The 21524-nt window shown below is 45.9% G+C and overlaps 1 protein-coding gene across 2 annotated transcripts in view; it reads left to right on the top strand.

Moving 5' to 3' along the window:
- Nucleotides 1-237: 237 nt before the first annotated feature.
- The window catches only part of FSTL3 (follistatin like 3), a 522081-nt gene continuing 500794 nt past the window's right edge, over nucleotides 238-21524 (top strand). The window contains exon 1 of one of the 2 annotated variants that reach the window (XM_077254309.1): nucleotides 238-813. In XM_077254309.1, the coding sequence (XP_077110424.1) occupies nucleotides 729-813 (85 nt within the window). In that variant the 5' untranslated portion in view covers nucleotides 238-728. The remainder of the gene's footprint in view (nucleotides 814-21524) is intronic. The other variant, XM_077254313.1, reaches the window with a different exon arrangement.

A 21524-nucleotide genomic window follows, 5' to 3' on the forward strand; every position in this document is an offset into this window, starting at 1 on the left:
GGAAAGGAGGGCACAGGGAGGCAGGAGACATTGCGCACAGCCAAGTCCTGGAGTTTATGAGGCGTGAGCCAGACAGGACCACCGGGCACACACACACTGGCACACACACACGCTGACACACCCACACAGACACACAACGGGCAAGTGGATAAAGTTACAGAAATGTTCTCACGTGTCACAGGGAGGACAAGTCAGACAGGCGTGTATAAGAGTATAGGTGCATTCCCAGACGCAGCCAGACACCGGGCAGACAGGCACATACACACACAGACAGGTGAGGCAATAGTACAACAAAAGTGAGGAGCCGTATAGAGGAAACCGACACCCAGCGTGGGGGGGGGGACTCGGAGGAAGAAGGGGAGAGGAGGGGGAGACTCGGGGAAATAAAGAAGTGCAGAGGAGGGGGCAGCCGGATTGTACTCACAATTCTGAGACACAGACAGCACTTAGACACAGGGCAGACATAGGGGCACAAATGAGGGGGAGATACTGACAGACTAGACAGAGGCTGAGAGGCACACACAGGGATCCAGACACAGGGAGAAGTGGCAAACAACAGGGGAGGGTCACGGAAACATTGGAAGACACACAATTCTTAGGAAATCCAGCTAGAAAGACCTTGTCAGACACCGAGAGCACATCTGAGGAGACAGACAGCCGCCACAGACAGGTAGCCAGCTGCCAGACACAGGTCCTAGGACACAGTGAAGCTGCCAAGTTCCTGCACCATGCTCCAATTACTGCTGCTCCCTCTCCTGCTCCTGACTGGTACCCGATGCCACCCTATCCCGGGAGGGGACACAATGCCGCCGGGTGAGTCACACTGGGAACCCCAACTCACATAGAGCTCACTGAGCCCCTACTTCTGGGCCATGCCCTCAGCAACCTCTGCACTCCTCACACAACCACCACACCGTGGACGTACATGGATAGATGAATGTCATGTTATATACAAATTCATAGGGTGAATGCTGTAGAAATGTTTATCATGTGTATATTCGTTTATAGGATATGTGAGTTATACGTGTTTATGTATTATGCTTTTTGCATGTCATTTATGTTTGCATATTCTGCTAATATATATAAATATTAATCTATTTCTCAATAAATATATAATTTATCTAATACTGTGTAGCTGAAAACTGTCTTATCGAATTTCTATGACCTATCTAATATATACCTATCTCATTTTTATGTACATTTCTATCTAATATCAATCTAAATATATATATAAAATTTATCAACAGATCTCATATCTATCTATCTATCTATCTATCTATCTATCTATCTATCTATCTATCTATCTATCTATCTATCTATCTCTACCCCATATCTATCTATCTATCTATCTATCTATCTATCTATCTATCTATCTATCTATCTCTACCCCACATCTATCTATAGATCTATCTATCTATCTATCTATCTATCTATCTATCTATCTATCTATCTATCTATCTATCTATCTATCTATCTATCTCTACCCCATATCTATCTATAGATCTATCTATCTATCTATCTATCTATCTATCTATCTATCTATCTATCTATCTATCTATCTATCTATCTATCTATCTCTACCCCATATCTATCTATCTATCTATCTATCTATCTATCTATCTATCTATCTATCTATCTATCTATCTATCTATCTACATGAATCTAGGCCATGTGAAAACACAGACAAATATTCAATATGAATTATACTTCAAAAATATTTTTTTACAAATTTACTTACAGTAATGAAGATTCTTAGCGCATAAATTGGCCAATTCATGTGTGCCCATCAACCACGGCAAGGTGATCTCCCTCTGATGGGTCCTAATCTACCGTACTTGCCACTCTTGGGCCACCAGCCTACAACTATGGACAAAGCATGTCACTCTGGGCTAAACCTACAATTTATGGGCAGGTAGAGCTGATTACCGCCACCTGCAAGGTCAGTGAGAGGAGTGCAAGATCAGTTTAGCCCAGAGTGACATGTTTTGTCCATAGTTGTAGGCTGGTGGCCTAAGAGTGGCATGTACGGTAGAGTAGGACCCATCAGAGGGAGATCACCTTGCCGTGGTTGATGGGCACACATGAATTGGCCAATTTATGCGCTAAGAATCTTCATTACTGTAAGTTTTCTGCAAAAAAAATTTTTGAAAAAAATTTGTAAAAAAATATTTTTGAAGTATAATTCAGATTGAATATTTGTCTGTGTTTTCACATGGCCTAGATTCATGTACATGTGCTGCTGTGTTTTTTTGTCTATATGATGCAGCTTTGCACGTGTTCACATTAGGGGTGCTGGTTGGTTTTTTTTCTCTATTTAGTTATTGGATGTGGCTGCATCCATACTGATCTTGCACTCCTCTCATTGACCTTGCAGGTGGCGGTAATCAACTCTACCTGCCCATAAATTGTAGGTTTAGCCCAGAGTGACATGTTTTGTCCATAGTTGTAGGCTGGTGGCCCAAGAGTGGCATGTACGGTAGAGTAGGACCCATCAGAGGGAGATCACCTTGCCGTGGTTGATGGGCACACATGAATTGGCCAATTTATGCGCTAAGAATCTTCATTACTGTAAGTTTTCTGAAAAAAAAAAAAAAATTTGAAAAAAATTTGTAAAAAAATATTTTTGAAGTATAATTCATATTGAATATTTGTCTGTGTTTTCACATGGCCTAGATTCATGTACATGTGCTGCTGTGTTTTTTTGTCTATATGATGCAGCTTGCAGCTTTGCACGTGTTCACATTAGGGGTGCTGGTTGTTTTTTTTTCTCTATTTAGTTATTGGATGTGGCTGCATCCATACTGATCTTGCACTCCTCCTATTGACCTTGCAGATGGCCGTAATCAGCTCTACCTGGCCATAAATTGTAGGTTTAGCCCAGAGTGACATGTTTTGTCCATAGTTGTAGGCTGGTGGCCCAAGAGTGGCATGTACGGTAGAGTAGGACCCATCAGAGGGAGATCACCTTGCCGTGGTTGATGGGCACACATGAATTGGCCAATTTATGCGCTACGAATCTTCATTACTGTAAGTTTTCTGAAAAAAAAATGTTTTTTTGAAAAAAATTTGTAAAAAAATATTTTTTAAGTATAATTCATATTGAATATTTGTCTGTGTTTTCACATGGCCTAGATTCATGTACATGTGCTGCTGTGTTTTTTTTGTCTATATGATGCAGCTTGCAGCTTTGCACGTGTTCACATTAGGGGTGCTGGTTGGTTTTTTTTATCTATCTATCTATCTATCTATCTATCTATCTATCTATCTATCTATCTATCTATTTCTACCCCATATTTATCTATCTATCTATCTATCTATCTATCTATCTATCTATCTATCTATCTATCTATCTATCTATCTATCTCTACCCCATATCTATCTATCTATCTATCTATCTATCTATCTATCTATCTATCTGTCTGTCTGTCTGTCTGTCTGTCTGTCTGTCTGTCTGTCTGTCTATCTATCTATCTCTACCCCATATCTATCTATCTATCTATCTATCTATCTATCTATCTATCTATCTATCTATCTATCTATCTATCTATCTATCTATCTCTACCCTCTATCTATCTATCTATCTATCTATCTATCTATCTATCTATCTATCTATCTATCTATCCCATATCTATCTATCTATCTATCTATCTATCTATCTATCTATCTATCTATCTATCTATCTATCTATCTATCTCTACCCCATATCTATCTATAGATCTATCTATCTATCTATCTATCTATCTATCTATCTATCTATCTATCTATCTATCTATCTATCTATCTATCTCTACCATAGATCGATCTATCTATCTATCTATCTATCTATCTATCTATCTATCTATCTATCTATCTATCTATCTACCCCATATCTATCTATCTATCTATCTATCTATCTATCTATCTATCTATCTATCTATCTATCTATCTACCCCATATCTATCTATCTTTCTATCTACTCAATATCTATCTATCTATCTATCTATCTATCTATCTATCTATCTATCTATCTATCTACAGCGCCCCCACTGCCGCAGGGCCGAGGGGTACCCAGTACCGGGCCTCTGAGTCAAAGCTCTGGGGTTGTCACGGTGGCTAGACCCGGTCTGTGACCCTGCTGAGGGGCGTACAATGATAGGTGTGCGAGATGGTGGTGATGTTGTAGTGGTGCGGTGCTGGTTGCAGTAAATAACGAGGACACCAGGTTGCAGTCTCTTTACCTCTTTACTGAAGGCTTCAAGATCCTCAATCCGGAATATGGTTAACCGGGCTGCGCAAGCCTGGCTGGTCCGATGGGACATCCAGAGCTCCCTTTGCAGGTGGAAATCTGTGCCTACCTTCTAGCGCTTGTGTGTTGTAGTCCTTCCCTGCTAAGCACCACGGGATAGTCCTCACAACTGTTGTGTCTGTTTCTCGTGTTCCCTCACAACTCGATTCTGATGTTCTTCCACGTCCCCCAGATCTTATGGTTAGGACGCACCCGTATGACGGGGAGGCTCGGAGCTCTTCCGGGACTCTAGCGTCGCCCCACTCCTGTTGTTACCCCCCTGTGTCTTCCTAGGTCAATTGGGTGAGACAGCCCGCCTATAACTGACTGTCCTGCCGTAGGTTTGAAGTTTGGCTTGGAGCTCTATACTTCCTCGGCGTTCCGGCCACCGGTTATGCGCCTCAATAGGATGTTGCCTCGTCTTACAGCACGACTCCTACTGGTATTCTCCTTATTGCGTTGATCTCGTTTCTCACTCAGCACAATAAACCTCGCTTCTTGTCCTTTCTTGGGGTACCACCGCTATATCGTGCAGGCGCGGTCCCGTAACGTTCTCTCTGGTTGCTAGGCCTCTGTCAGGATCCCACCCCTGACAGGGACCCCTCTGAATCTTCCCCCACAACACCCTCTGCCACAAGGTGTTGCCTGGTTCCAACCCAGTCAGCTTTCTTCTCCAACTTCCTGCCTAACCCCCAGTTTTACCAGATTGTGAGGAGTGGCCTAATAAATAGAACCCTTAGCTCCCCCTGGAGGCCAGGCTGTGAAATGTATTGGTGTCTGTGATACCTGGTCAGATGAACTCCTTCAGTGCCATCAGACGTACCATAGCCCACCTTAGCGGCGGAGCAACAGTACTGCAACGACCAGGACTCTGGGGCGCTGCATATCTATCTATCTACCCCATATCTACTGATCTATCTATCCCATATCTATCAGAAAAAAATTGAACAGCACTGTATAGAATATTTCAGGGTGCAGGGCCCTCCAAATAAATATCCAAAACAGTAAAAAAGAAAAAATCTATCCCCTACCCTTCCACATGTGCTGCGTCCAAAGCGCTGCCTAGTACTGAACGTCTGCACATACCCATAAACTGAATACTGTTAGCAGGAAAGGCTATTTTTATATTTAATAATGACAATAATGTATAACATGCTTTAAAAATCATCTGCACAGTCTGAGCAATAGAGGATACATAATGTATGCTAGATGCCTGGATAAAGTAGCTATAGAATAAAAAAAAAATACATTCAATGGGACCAATTTACTAAGCTTCATTTGAGCTTAATTTGTGAAAAAAGCTGTCTTGCATGCGCTACATGACATTTATGGTATTTTAAACACGTGTCTAGACATTTGACAAGGGGCATAGTCTCTTAAACTGTGGGTAGGAAAGGGGTGTGACCTAAATTGCGATGCCGTGCGCCAAAATTGCACCACAATTTGGCGCAACTTAGTGTACTAAAGTAAGCCAACTTATAGCTGGGGTAAACTTAATGCTTAACCCATTAAAGGGGTTATTCAGGACTAATTTATTTTTTTTCTATGTACCTAGAAACTTGCCAGTAATTCTGTAGCATCCCCTGCTCTGCTCTGTTGATGAGACGTGGCTGCCGATATCATGCTGATTGACAGCTGATTTCCCGCTGCCTAAGGCCGGTTTCACACGTCAGTGGCTCCGGTACGTGAGGTGACAGTTTCCTCACGTACCGGAGACACTGACACACGTAGACCCATAAAAATCAATGCATCTGTTCAGATGTCATTGATTTTTTGCGGACCGTGTGCGGACCGTGTCTCCGTGTGCCAAACACGGAGACATGTCAGTGTTCGTGGGAGCGCACGTTTTACACGGACCCAATAGAGTCAATGGGTCCGCGTAAAACACGGACCTCACACGGACATTCTCCGTCTGGGGTCCGTGTGCGTGCCGGAGACAGCGCTACAGTAAGCGCTGTCCCCCCCACATGGTGCTGAAGCCGCGATTCATATCTTCCCTGTAGCAGCGTTTGCTATAGAGAAAATATGAAGAATAGTGTTAAAAATAAAGATTTAGGTGTCCGCCGCCCCCCCACCCCCTGTGCGCCCCCCCGCTGGTCAGAAAATACTTATCCGGGTCCCCCGTCGGCTGTCGCTCCTTCCTGGTCTGGCCGCGCCTCCTACTGTATGCGGTCACGTGGGGCCGATCAATTACAATCATGAATAGTCGGCTCCGCCCCTATGGGAGGTGGAGCCACATATTCATGACTGTAAATGATCGGGCCCACGTGACCGCATGCAGGAGAAGCCGCGGCAAGACCAAGAAGGAGCGACAGCCGACGGGGGACCCGGGTAAGTATTTTCTGACCAGCGGGGGGGGCGCACAGGGGGTGGGGGGGCGGCGGACACCTAAATCTTTATTTTTAACACTATTCTTCATATTTTCTCTGCAGCAAACGTTACTGCAGAGAGGATATGAATCGCAGCTTCAGCAGCTTCAGCACCATGCAGAGTGGGTACCACACGCTCCGTGTGGTACCCACTCGCCATACGGGCGGCACACGTGTGCCGCAGGTATGGCCTCCGTGAGTTCCCAGGCACACGGACACGGATAACTCCGGTACCGATTTATTCCGGTACCGGAATTATCTGGACGTGTGGGACAGCCCTAACTGTGGGAAGCCAGCTATCATTCAGCATGATGCGAGCAATCATGCCCCATCGACAGAGCAGCCCAGAAGAGGAAGAGCTACTCTGTTTATGTGAAGCAGTAGAAGCAGTCTATGACCGATCAGAGCCGCCAGCAGGTAGAACAGGAAGGTATGTAGCAACTATCTGACTTAGTTCCTAAGCCCTTAGTAAAAAAAAAAATTAATACTGGATAACCCCTTTAAGACTAGCTTTTTGCATACCAATCTTATAGAAAGAAGTGCTGGAGTAAAATGCACTGAATTTATTGAGAGGGTTTTTCGGCTGTAATTTACGCCACTTTTGTTGCATAAATTATGATACATTTTTTCAGCATGCTTGGTGAAGTGCCATGCCCCTTGAGCTTTACAGTTGCAGGGTTGGCTATACCTAGCTAAAAAATGTCTAAAGTCATAACATTTTTGAACTTCCATTTGTGCAAAAATGGTGCATTTTAACCAGTTTCACACCAGAATTGTGGCGAAAACTGTTTGATGAATTGTGCTCTACACTTGATTGTCTAAAGATGCACCAAATTTATCATCACTTTTAGGGCTCATATCCACTTGCGATGAAATCGGACAAATTAAATCCGATAAAAAATCGGATTGAATTCAAACCAATGTTAATCTATGATAGTGTGCTCATCTGCGTTTTTTTTCCAGCTCGTATCGGATCACCATCGGGCTGGAAAAAAATCGCAGCATGCTGCGAATGTAATCAGAAAACGGATCGCATCCCACAATCGAAGTCAATGAGTGCGATAAAAAAATCGCACAGCACTCTCATGCACCGATGTCCTTTGAAAAGCCAGCAATTCATATGCGGCTAATGTAAAAAACACACTGACAGGTAAGAATATAAAAGCTAGAATACATATACGGTATACACTGCTCAAAAATTTAAAGGGAACACTTAAACAACAGAGTATAACTCTAAGTAAATCAAACTTCTGTGAAATCAAACTGTCCACTTACAAAGCAACACTGACAATCAATTTCACATGCTGTTCTGCGAATGGAATAGACAACAGATGGAAATTATTGGAAATTATCAAGACACTCAATAAAGGAGTGGTTCTGCAGGTGGGAACCACAGACCACATCTCAGTACCAATGCTTTCTGGCTGATGTTTTGGTCACTTTTCAATATTGGTTGTGCGTTCACACTCGTGGTAGCATGAGACGGACTCTACAACCCACACAAGTGGCTCAGGTAGTGCAACTCATCCAGGATGGCACATCAATGCGAGCTGTGGCAAGAAGGTTTGCTGTGTCTGTCATAGTAGTGTCCAGAGGCTGGAGGCGCTACCAGGAGACAGGCCAGTACACCAGGAGACGAGGAGGGGGCCGTAGGAGGGCAACAGCCCAGCAGCAGGACCGCTACCTCAGTCTTTTTTCGAAGGAGGAACAGGAGGAGCATTGCAAGAGCCCTGCAAAATGACCTCCAGCAGGCCACAAATGTGCATGTGTCTGCACAAACGGTTATGCTAGGTTCACATTGTTGTCATGAATCCCCAATGGCTAGGGATAGCACAGGACAAGCAAAGTACAAATAAATAACGGACGAGCTCTAGGGTGATGGAACCTGGGCTGACCGCTGCCCTACGCCTGACAAACGCAACTAGAGATAGCCAGGGAGCGTGCCTACGTTGGTTCTAGACGCCACGCAGCAGCCTAAGAGCTAACTAGCACTGCAGAGAAAATAAAGACCTCACTTGCCTCCAGAGGAATGAACCCCAAAAGATATAGTTGCCCCCCACATGTATTGACGGTGAAATGAGAGGAAGGCACACACATAGAGATGATATATATAGCTTTAGCAAATTGAGGCCCGCTGTAAACTAGAAAGCAGAACGATACAAAAGGGGACTGAGCGGTCAGCAAAAAACCCTAATCAAAAAACCATCCTGAGATTACAAGAACCCATGTGCCAACTCATGGCACATGGGGAGAACCTCAATCCACTAGAGCTACCAGCTAGCATAGAGACATAATAAGCAAGCTGGACAAAAAACCAAACAACTGAAAATCAGCACTTAGCTTATCCTGAAAGATCTGGGAGCAGGTAGGCAGGAACCAAACAGAGCACATCTGAATACATTGATAGCCGGCAAGGGAATGACAGAAAGGCCAGGTAAAATAGGAAACACCCAGCCTCTGATGGACAGGTGGAAACCAAAGGCCGCAACCCACCAAAGTCACCCAGTACCAGCAGTAACCACCAGAGGGAGCCCACAAACAGAATCCACAACACATTGTGTTCCTGGCGTCCGTTAGATGGACTACGTTACACCGCGGCATAACGCGGTGTAACGTAGTCCGTTAACGCCGCCATTGAATGCAATGTCAGACGCATCTCTAGCGCACGCCCACAATGATCGTGCGCTAGCCATGTGCCATCATTGAGTGACGGACCCTGGCATGCGGGCTGCAACGTTTCCGGGTCCGTCACTGCTAGCGCAGATAGAGATAGCAGATGCTCCATCTGCGCTAGCGTGATGACAAATTGGCACTTGCGTTAACAGCAGCCCGTTAACGCATGTGTTGAACGGGCTGCTGTTAACACAATGTGAACCTAGCCTTAGAAACAGACTCCATGAGGATGGCCTGAGTGCAAGACTGACTGCAAGATGAAGGCACTGAAGCTCTGGATTGGCCCGCCCGTTCCCAAGACCTGAATCCGATTGAACACATCTGGGACATCATGTCTCACACCATCTACCAACATCACCTTGCAGCACAGACTATCCAGGAGTTGGCGGATGTTTTAGTCCAGGTCTGGGAGGAGATCCCTCAGGAGACCATCTGCCGCCTCATCAGGAGCATGCCCAGGCATTGTAGGGAGATCATACAGGCATGTGGAGGCCACACACACTACTGAGCATCATTTCCTTGTCTTGAGGCATTTCCACTGAAGTTGGATCAGCCTGTAACCTCATTTTCCACTTGATTTTGAGCATCACTCCAACTCCAGACCTCCGTGGGATATTAGTTGTGATTTACGTTGATCATTTTTAGGTTTTCCTGTTTCAACACATTCTACTATGAAATGAACATGGGGCAAATGTTTCTGTGGAGCATCTTATGGGGCCCATCATAAACCTTTATGCATCATTGTATGGGGAAAATATTTCCATGGAGCATATTATGGGGCCCATCATAAACTTTATGGAGCACTATATGGGGAGTATTTTGTATGGAGCATTGTATGGGCCCATCATGAACTGTATGGAGCATTATGTGGGGTGTATTTTGTATGGAGCATTATATGGGGCGTATTTTGTATAGAGCATCTTATGGGGCTCCTGATTCAATATGGATATTCAAAAACACTTAACCTACTGAAGTCTCAGTTAATTTTACTTTTATTGGTATCTACTGTATATACTCGAGTATAAGCCGACCCCCCTAATTTTGCCACAAAAAACTGGGAAAACTTAATGACTCGTATATAAGCCTAGGGTGGGAAATGCAGCAGCCAGTGGTAAATTTCAAAAATAAAAATAGATACCAATAAAATTAAAATTAATTGAGACATCAGTAGGTTGTCTTTTTGAATATTCATATTGAATCAGGAGCCCCATATAATGCTCCATACAGTTCATGATGGGCCCCATAAGATGCTCCATACAAAATACACCCCATAAGATGCTCCATATTAAAATATGCCCCATATAATGCTGCACAAAGGTTAATAATGGCCCCATAAGATGCTCCATAGAAACATTTGCCCCATACAATTCTGCATAAAGGTTGATGGCCCCATAACATGCTCCATAGATTATGCCCCATAAGATGCTCCATAGATTAAGCCCCATAAAATGCTCCATAGATTATGCCCCATAAGATGCTCTATAGATTATGCCCCATAAAATGCTCCATAGATTATGCCCCATAAGATGCTCCACACATTATGCCCCACTGCTGCATGCCACTCTGTCTTTCATCCTCCACAGTGACTGTTCAGGCAGAGGGCTGCGCGCACACTAACTATGTCATTGCGCACTCTGACCTGAACAGTCACAGCCAGAGGACGGAAGACAGAGTGGCGCACAGCGCTGGAACGGGGAGAGGTGAATATTGCGCAATGCTCACCTTCCCCGTCATACTCACCTGCTCCCGGCACGGTCCCTGGCAGTGCCTCACTGTCAGATGATCTCTGGGAACCGGCGGCATCTTCCTATGTTCAGCGGTCATGTACCGCTTATTAAAGTAATGAATATGCGTCCATATTCATTACTTTAATGAGCGGTACCACGTGACCTCTGAACACAGGAAGAGCTGCACGGAGACCATCGGAGATGCAGGGACCGCGCCAGGAGCAGGTTACTATATGACAGCCACAGCACCCCTCCCCCGCCGACCCCCTGGGACAATGACTCGAGTATAAGCCGAGAGGGGCACTTACAGCCCAAAAAAGTGGGCTGAAAATCTCAGCTTATACTCAAGTATATACAGTATTTTTATTTTTGAAATTTACCAGTAGCTGCTGCATTTCCCACCCTAGGCTTATACTCAAGTCATTAAGTTTTCCCAGTTTTTTTGTGGTAAAATTAGGGGTCTCGGCTTATACTTAGGTCGGCTTATACTCGTGTATATATATACGGTATATGTATTTTGATTAATATTTCTTTTAAAATGATGTGTAAATGACTTGAAGAATTTCTCTATGTAAATGCTCATGTTAAAATCGCTTTGCAGTCTGATAGCAATCACACTGCATTCGGATTTAAATAGGATACTAGGTGTGAAAAATCAGATTGCACTCGCACAAAAAAAGCATGACACTCGTATGACAATTGCATTGTACTCGTCCGACTCTCCTGCATCGAAATCGGACCGATTTTTTAATTCCTAGTGTGTCTCCAGCCTTAATATTGCGAAACTAAAGGGACTGTCCCAGCATGTTTCCTTAAAGGGAATCTGTCTCCAGGTTTTTGATGCACAATATCAACCTGTCCCAAGACAGCATGCCCGCTGTCTTGGGATTACCGTATATTTAGCTTTAGGGTATGTGCACATGTTCCGGATTTTGCTGCAGATCCGCAGCGGATTGGCCGCTGCGAATTCGCAGCAGTATTCCATGCCTTTACAGTACCATGTAAACCTATGGAAAACAATATCCGCAGTGCACATGCTGCGAAAAAAAGCGTGCTGAAGCGTAGCGTTGTTTATTCCGCAGCATGTCAATTCTTTGTGTGGATCCTGCAGCGGTTTACACCTGCTTCATAATAGGAATCCGCAGGTGTAAAACCGCAGGTGGAATCCACAAAACAAACCGCGGAAAATCCGCAGTAATTCCGCAGGTAATCCACAGTGCGGTTTACCTGCAGATTTACCAAAATTAGTCTGGAAAAATCCGCAGAGTAATCCGCAACGTGTGCACGTGGCCTTACATTCACTCCCTACATTTGATCACTTACTTGATCATGTCAACTGCACATCAAAAGCATCTCTAGAATTCAACCTTTTTTTACTTTTGACTCTGCAAAAAGTTACTGTTGTTCTTATTCATTCTCATCTGGACTGTTGCAATTGTTTACGTATCGTTCTCCCTCTTACTAAGTCTAAGTTCACATTAGCGTCTCTGTGCAGAGCGTATCATCTGCATGCGCAAACGCATGCCAAAACGAATGCAAATGCATGGTTACGCAGCGTTGTTTATCAGCTTACGCATGACGCCAAAGAAATGCTGCGTGTGCATGCGTTAGTATGCGTTTTTGCATGAATTTGCTTTTTTTTCAGCGCATGCAAAGTTTCAAAGAATATTGATGCGGTAAATGCTGTTCCAGGAGAATTTCCTTGACAAAATCCACACCCAATAGGCATGGCTCATTGGGATTCTGTATATATAGATCCTACACAGATAAAATCCTCACCTTTTACTGCTGTGTACAGCTACAAGATGGATCTTGGCATGGAGAGCTTCTATCGTAATCTGGATTTGGAATTGAAATTGGCTTTTGCCTTTGCTGTGGCTTGCGAAGAAAAGCAAGATGGAGAAGACGTCATTGTCGCTACTGGCAACACCCCATCTTTGAAGTCCGAAAGAGTCGTGGAGCCTACCACTCGATGTAAACTGAGCTGTGTGGAAAGTTTTTCGACTACACGAAGATGTCTGAACAGAGCTTCGATGAATTGCTGCAACATGTGCGAGGATCCATCACCAGGCAGGACACACAACTACGCACTTCCCATAGGCAGACTTTATATAGTATAATGCACTCCCCATAGGTAGATGTGTAATACAGCCCCTAATATAATGCACCCCCATAGGCAGCCTGTATAACATAATGCACCCCCATAGGCAGCCTGCATAACAATGCCCCCCATAGGCAGCCTGTATAACAATGCACCCCCATAGGCAGCCCCTATAACATATTATACCCCCAAAGGCATATAACATATAACACGGATGTGAACTCGGCTTCAGGAAAATGGCCGCCGCGATCTCCATCTGCGCACGCGTGGCATCCTGCGGCCATTTTCCTGAAGCCCCGGACAGCAGAGCGCTCCATCTGCACATGCGCGGCCTCAGGAAGATGGCCGCCGCCAGCGATAAAGCGGTGAATAGCGCAGATTGCGCTCTTTTTCTTCAGCTGCGCAGTGCATTCCGCTGTTGGGCATGCGCAAACCACTACGCCACCAACGGAAAGATAAGCAAGATCTGGGGGAGAAGAAGCGATTTCACCACGCCCATTTGACCAGACCACCTTGATTGACAGGCTAAAATGGCGACTTTGGTAAGGTATTTCGGCAGCATAGGTGGGGAATCTGTTGTGAATTCCGCTCTTGGGCTCCCTCTGGTGGTTATAAGTAGCATTTTTGTGAATTCTGCTCTTAGGCTCCCTCCTGTGGTTTTGAGTGGTATGGCTGCTTCTTGGATTTAGCATCAGCAGCTGTTCTCACTGATCGTCTTTCTGGCTCGGCTATATTAGTCTGGCCTTATCCCTAATTCAATGCCAGTTGTCAATTGTTGAGCTTGGAGTCATGGCTCTCTGAGGATTTCCCTGCCACTCTGACCATTTCAGCAAAGCTAAGTCCTTGCTTGTCTTTTTGCAGTTCACTTGTTGTGGACTTTGTTGTTTGGCATTTTCTATGTTTTGCTCATTTGTCCAGCTTATCAGTATGGATCTATTTAGCTAAGCTGGAAGCTCTGGGCAGCAGAGTTTGCCCTCCACACCTTTAGTCAGGTGTGGAGATTTTTGCATTTCTCTGCGGTGGACTTTTTCTAGTTTTTATTACTGACCGCACAGTTTTCTGTTCTGTACTAATTCTGTCTAGCTAGTAGTGGCCTCCTTTGCTAAATCTTGTTTCATACTACGTATGTCATTTCCTTCTCCTCTCACAGTCATTATTTGTGGGGGGCTGTCCTATCCTTTGGGGATTTTCTCTGAGGCAAGATAGCTTTCCTGTTTCTACCTTTAGGGGTAGCTAGTTCTCCGGCTGTGACGAGGTGTCCAGGGAGTGACAGGAACATCCCACGGCTACTGCTAGTGTCTGTGTTAAGATTAGGAACTGCGGTCAGTATAGTTACCACCTGCTCAGAGCTAGTCGCATGTCGCTCCTTAATCACCAGACCATAACAGGAATCAGGGTACACAAAATACACTATTGTCCAGCACAGATCAGGCCCTATTTAATGGTATTTTTATCTCATACTGAAAAAACGGGGTGACAGGTTCCCTTTAATTTTCCATTTCCAAGACCTCTTCCGAACACAGAAGGACCGCCAATGCTGTTTGTTGTTGATGGGGATGAGACATTTCAAATGTGTGCCAACCTCATAAAACCCTACTCGAGTCGGGACTTGAATCACATCAAAAGGGTTTTCAACTATCGACCGACAAGGGCATGAAGAACTGTGGAATGTGCCTTTTGCTTGCTGGCATCAAAGTGGCATGTTTTGAGAACACCAATCAATCTAAAAACTGAGACAATTGATGATGTGGTCAGAGCGTGTGTTATGCACAATTACATCCTGGCAAAAGAGCAACTACAATTAGAACATGACGAACCTGTTGATATCATTTTACAGGATTACCGTGATCGCCCTCTGAGGACTACAGTGGAAGTCGCCCACATGAGGCACAAGTTTGCTGTTTACTTTGTTTCGAATATTGGGCGCCTTGCATGACAAGATGATATGGGTTAATACACTGTAAGTAAATGTTATATGTTTGCTGACTTACTACATATGTTTGCTGACTTTACTACTAATAAAACACCTCCAGTTAAACACTCGTTACAACTTGACTCAACAATACAAAACCCACATGTGTGTGTTTTTGAATAAAGAGACAAAGAAAACAGGGATTGTGCACAAAAATAAAATTTTTATTTAACAACAAATAAACAATAGGTTTTATGTTCGGGGTCTATATGACAGTGATATTGTAGACCTTGGGGGTGTTGAGCTGGGATGATTGAGTTACATTTGATGATGAAGGTTTTACATGGGAAGGGGCAATTAAATGAAGGATTGTCTCCGGGATGGGACTGGCCACATTGGAAGTAGACGACACATTAGGAGTTGAACTGTGGGAAGGGATAGACAAATTGTAAGGGGGACAACCAAGGGAAGGTAGTGAAATATTAGAGACACATTGGGAGGTGAGGGTGGAGGTGGCTGCAGCATTTTTGACTCCTGGTCTTATGGTGCAGTGCCAAGTCAATTGTTGGGAGTCCTTCTGAGTTTCTTTGTTTTGGCATCTGTAGCAGCGCATGGTGCTGGACTGTGATGGATGCTGCTTGCTGCAGGGGTGCTGCACTCTGGAGCGTGGTGGATGCTGCTTCCTGCAGGGGTGCTGCACTCTGGAGCATGGTGTAGCTGTGAACTGGGGGAACAGGCCAGTGATGATGTGCTTGTTGATGCTGGTAAAATCCGGCCGGCGGCTGATAGCTTTGGGATTGCTGCTGCTGTAATGCCTGGCTGTAGGCAGCCTGGCAGGCCTGCATGACATTCAGCTAGAGTTCAGGCGTAAGGTTCTCTGGCATGCCCTGCTCTATTGCTGAAAAAAAATGTCTTGCCTTTCTCTGAAGGTCGGCTTCCAGGCGGTCAAGGCATCTGTGGACATCCTGGAAAAGTTTGTTCACGTGAGTGAACCCACTGTCCAGTCTATCCCCAATCACCTTCATCCCTTCCTTGAAGACTGTACTTAAGTGATTAAACTCGAGCATGACTGACCTCTCCCAGGCCCTCTAGTGGCAGAGGGCTGGGAGAGGGGAAAACCTGATGGACGGTGTCACGAATCACGGGGGTATATTTTTATCATCCCCACCGCTGACACCAATATGTCATGAGCTGGGGTTGTTTGGTTGGCCCCTTTTCTTTTCTGAAGGGGATTTATCTATATCCCAGTTCCGGTTTGGAACTTGCAGCTCTCTGGCATCCCCCTTACCCTCAGGTCAGTCAGGGTACTACACTTAGGATAATTCGTCACCAAAAAGGCTGGCTTACTAAGTCCCGGCTAATGGGCACACTGCAGCGAGGGCGATATAACTACTCCCACTCAGGCGGAAACAATAATTATCAACGCCGTCTGTCGCTACCAGTTTTCCCAACGGACCCTTCCGCTGCCACTAGCTCCTTTTCCTGACTTAATGGGTCAGGAGTCAACCTAATTAGTAGCGTAATTTACTTCAGAGCAAGGAGAACTAAGCTAGTAATTTTATGTATTTTACTCCAAAAGGTAGGCAGTGTTTACAAAAGTATAGCAAGATATTATAAGATGAGACAAGTATCGTATGTACAGAACGATTACAAATAAAAAGGGATTAAAGTTGAAAAAACACTTATAGTTCTCTCATATCATTTCAGATCATGGTAAACCATGTGGTGGGTGGAGAGGCGACATCAAAATGCATCAGAGCAGCTTGCAGAGCTGCTGTTAGCTCTTTTCCTGGGCAGAGACTGACCCCTCCTAACTCGGCTCCTAAATGTATAAGCTCTGCTTGATGACCTCACTGAGTGGGCTACGACATGGACTCCACTCCCCTTTCCAGAAAGACTCAGAACATTAGTAAAACTCATAACCGTCCCAGCTTACATTGAAAACCTCGTAGAGTGACAACTAAAGTATTACCTGTCTTCTCACGAGGTTAGCTTCCATTAAGTCTAAACTTGGGGTAGCTGTGCGACCCGGTTAAGCAGTAATCAATTTCTCGCATTCTGTTGAAGTTGGAGCGTAGAAAACCCACTGTGTGTGTAGCTCTACCCTTGCAGATCCTAAATATGTATCTCTATCCCTGAACAGTGCCATTATACGTAACTTTTCAAGAACAAAGAAGTCCCATGCAATTTGAAAGTTGCTGTACCAGTTATGGCTGGTATCAGGCAGGAGGGGGGATGAGGGGTTTAGAATTACACAGAGCTGCTCGGCAGAGAGGCATAGCTGCTGGGGGGGGGAAAGGAGGGAGGTCGAATCTGCAGCATGTGTATGCCATGGAACCTTCTAGAACTATACTCATAATATGGCATATTTATATTATCGTCACAGACCGGCTGCCTGTTCCCCAGCCTGTGAAGCCTGCCCTGTTGCTACATTGCTGGTGGATGATTGGGACTATTGCAATTGTTTGTTGGCTGGTTGATGAGGGGTTGCTCCAATAGAGGAAGATCCAGGTTCTATAGTGCTGCTCCAGGTTCTGTGTGGAAAATAAAAGAAAAACATTACTAATTTTTTTTAAAAGTTTATATAATAGACAACAGAGAAGATACTCGCTGAGCAAGCGCAGGCCTCAGAAAAGTCAGCATACGATTATATTTATACTTCGAAAGATTTGGAGCATCACTTTTAACCCGCATCTCCTGTCTGATATCCTTATTGAAGCGATCCTTCATCGAACGCAACAAACTTTTACTCTCTTCACTGTGAAGGGGGAAGAAAAAAAATAATTGTAAAAAAAGACAGCAATATTTACAGCAAAAGAGAGACCATATTGCAATACTTACAAAAATCCTTTCTGAATTGTGGCCTTGCATGGTCCCAATCATCCAACAGCGTCATGGGTGTGTCAGGTGTGACAGTCATTCTGAATCTGGCTGTAGAATGTCATTGCACTTGTCTCTGCAGGCACCTTCTGGATCTTGAATCTATGCAGTGATATCCTTATCCCTCTAGGACCTACAGTAGCTGTAATCTCCACCTTCTGCTGCTGATTAACACACCCTTGCTGGATGTTTAAATACCTTTAGTAAGGTATGTTTAAATACCTTCAGCAAGGCACCAGTGATAGTTATATTTCACTCTTTCTGGTTGGATATACTAGTAATCGACTAGTTCCTTCTTGGAGTTCTCTTGGAGAATAGCTGACGTGATCTCTTCGCTTTCTTCTCAAGCTAAGTGTATTCCCTCATTTGTTTACCTTCTTTGTGTCACGGACTGACTGACCCGGTATAAAATGACCCAACCGTAGGTCTGTCACGAACAGCACAACACACAAGGGAACACCGGGGACACAATTACAACGGTGGGCCCTGTCGGTAGGGACTGGGGGAATGGGCACCTCCTGCACTGGCCTGCAGATGTGCCCTGATCTTGCTACCGTCCCTATACGGGTTCTTTCAACCCGTTGCCGACCAGGATACCTAGTCCCTCACTTGCCCTGCACCTATCCCTAAGTAGGGAACTGGCAGGTGAGAGCACTGGTCCCACCGCTGCACTAATACAACACGGGGTAAGGAAATACAGACAAGGTAAAGGAAAACAACACTTAGCTTAATGCTGCAAGGCACAGCACAGCAGGAAGAAACACCAGATTCACTGGACACAGCAGTAGAACAAAAGTTCCCAGCAAGCTCCTACTCCCAGCTTGGTCGCTGAAGCATGAACTAACACCGACAGCTGATGAACCAGGTGACCTCTTAAAGGATGGAGGGAGTGGTCACCACAAACATCAGCTGACCCAGCAGCAATGCAATAACACCAGCGGCCACCGGGGGGGTGGGGGGAAACTGCATTAAACCCCGATGACCAGAAAGGAAAAAAGGTCTTAAACTGAGGCAAACCAGATCTGCCAGAAATCCAAAATTGGATCGTGACACTTTGTCTTTAGTTGTTGTGAGGGCTGACTAGTGCCTACCCCGTCTCCTCCCTATCCACGGCCTATCACTAGGGGCAGTCAGGGACTAGGCTCCTGCTCAGCGACAGGTGCAGAACCTATTTAGGGACGTTAGAGGAGACAGGGTGCACCTAGCTTCTCAGTCACCCAGCAAGATAATACCCGTGCTCTATGTTTCACTAAAGACATAGGACTAGCATCCTCAATAATCCGAACCTCCCATTTCTGTCTCCCAAGATTTTTTGTGTGATGTCTAAATTCTCTGGAATCCACTACCCTGGAGAATTTGATTAATGTCCAAAGCATTTTGGGGGAGCGGCAGCTGTCAAATCATACTCACCTGCTCCCAATGCGTCTCTGCATGTCCCTGCTTCTCCGGCGCTCGCAGCTCTTCCAGCGTTCAGCGGTCATGTACATGTACATGTAAAGTAATGAATATGGATGCGACTCTACTCCCATAGGGGTGGAGCACATATTCATTACTTTATTGAGCGGTGCCAGTGACCGCTGAATGCAGGATCAAGCTGCAGGCGTCAGAGACCATCGCATGGGAGAAGCAGGGACCACGTCAGGAGGGTTAGTATAATGGGGGAGGGTGAGCATTGCGATATTCACCTGTCTCCGTTCCACCGCTGCGCACCGCTCCATCTTCCACATCCTCTTGCTGTGACGTTCAGGTCAGAGGGCGCAATGACGTGTTTAGTGTGCGTCGCCCTCTGCCTGTACAGTCATTGCAGAGGACGCAGAAGACAGAGCGGCACACGGCGGTGGAACGGGGACAGGTGAATATCGCAAGTCACGGTGTCCCTGCCTGCTCAGGACAAGAGGTGAGTATGTCATTTTTTTTTAATCACAGCAGCAGCAGCATAAGGGGCAAATGTTTGTAACAACCCTGCTGGCATCATTGCATGGCCTCCCATCCCCCACCTGCATTACACTCAAACTCACTTCTCTGGGCCTTGTTGTGACTTCTTCTGTATTTAAGACATCCCCAGCCATTGGTGGGGGCCTGTGCAAGTTACTCCCTCAGTCAGTTCTTAGCTGCTGAGGTGCCAGGCCCTGTCTGTTACTCTTGTGTCTTCCACCCAGGGGGGCGTTGTACCCTGGTCTGATTCCTGTGTAGCCAACCAGTGGGGCTTAGTACCCTGGCCTGTGTCCTTGTGTAGCCACCTAGAGGGGCGTCGTACCCTGGCTTGTGTCCATGTCTCTGTGCCTTTTCCTATTCCTGACTTTGTCTTAGCCTAGTCCTGTTCCTGTGTCCATTTATATCCCTGCCTTGGTTTCATTTCCCTGCTGTGCTTACTCTGTGTCTTGCTTTGCTCTGCTTTTGGCTCTGCTCATTGCGACTTGGCTTTGCTCTCAGCTCTGCACTCTGTCTTGCTCTGCTCTGCACTCTGTGGCTTTGCTCTCAGCTCTGCACTCTGTGTCTTGCTCTGCTCTCAGCTCTGCACTCTGTGGCTTTGCTCTCAGCTCTGTGCTCTGTAGCTTTGCTCTGCACTCAGACCTTGCTCTTCACTCTGTGGCTTTGCTCTGTGGTTCCGCTCAGCTCTCGCTCTGCGGCTCTGCTCCTTGCGGTTCTACGTCTCTTGCTCTTGGCTCCGCCTCCTGCGTTTCTGCACTTGGCTCCGCCTCCTGCTCTTGGCTCCGCATCCTGCGTTTCTGCACGTGGCTCTTGCTCTTGGCTCCGCCTCCTGCATTTCTGCACATGGCTCCGCCTCCTGCTCTTGGCTTCGGCTTCTGCGTTTCTGCACTTGGCTCCGGCTCCTGCGTTTCTGCACATGGCTCCTCCTCCTGGCTCTGCCTCCTGTGTCTCTGTTGGCTCTAGGTCCTGTGCTATCGCTCTGCATCCGCTCTTGCCGTCTTTCTCTACCTATTCTTAAGTCCTCCTGTCTGAACAGGTTCTTACCTGTTTTAAATACCTGCCTGCAGACCAGTCCCTAACGGTTCTTTCAGTGTACCAGCCTTGTCCGCCTGTCCTGCCAGAGAGCCAGCCGTTCCCGCCTGCCTGTGTCTCTGTTGTACCCATCTGCCTGCCTGTGTCCCAGCCGTGCCCGCCTGTCTGCCAGAGTGCCAGTCGTGCCCGCTTGCCTGTCTATGTTCCATTCTCCGGTGGGATCAGCAGCCACAGCCAGACACCACTCTGGAATAGCACCTGGTAGCTTCCTGCCGCACAAGCCTGACCTCACCATCTGAGGCTCCAGCGAATACCAAGGAAGCTACTTAGTTACGCCCCTTCCAGGGAAGTCTGGTCTGTGGTCCAGTGGGGCCACACCCCCGCACGCCCACGCCAACCAGTCTAGGGCGAGAGCGTGACAATGTTTCTTTGGAGCATCTTATGGGGCCAAAATCAACCTTTATGCAGCATTATATGGGGCACATTTTCTATGAAGCATCTAATCGGGTGTTAGGGCTAGCGGAACACATCAAATAATAATAAGTAAGGAATAAGGTGCGTTCGCAGTCCGGGGTCCACTGTGCAGAGATGTCACCTGCTGCTCGGGAACGACAGCACTATATGGCGGTATTAC

Source organism: Ranitomeya variabilis, chromosome 1 (assembly GCF_051348905.1).
Source record: "Ranitomeya variabilis isolate aRanVar5 chromosome 1, aRanVar5.hap1, whole genome shotgun sequence".
Lineage (NCBI taxonomy): Eukaryota > Metazoa > Chordata > Amphibia > Anura > Dendrobatidae > Ranitomeya > Ranitomeya variabilis.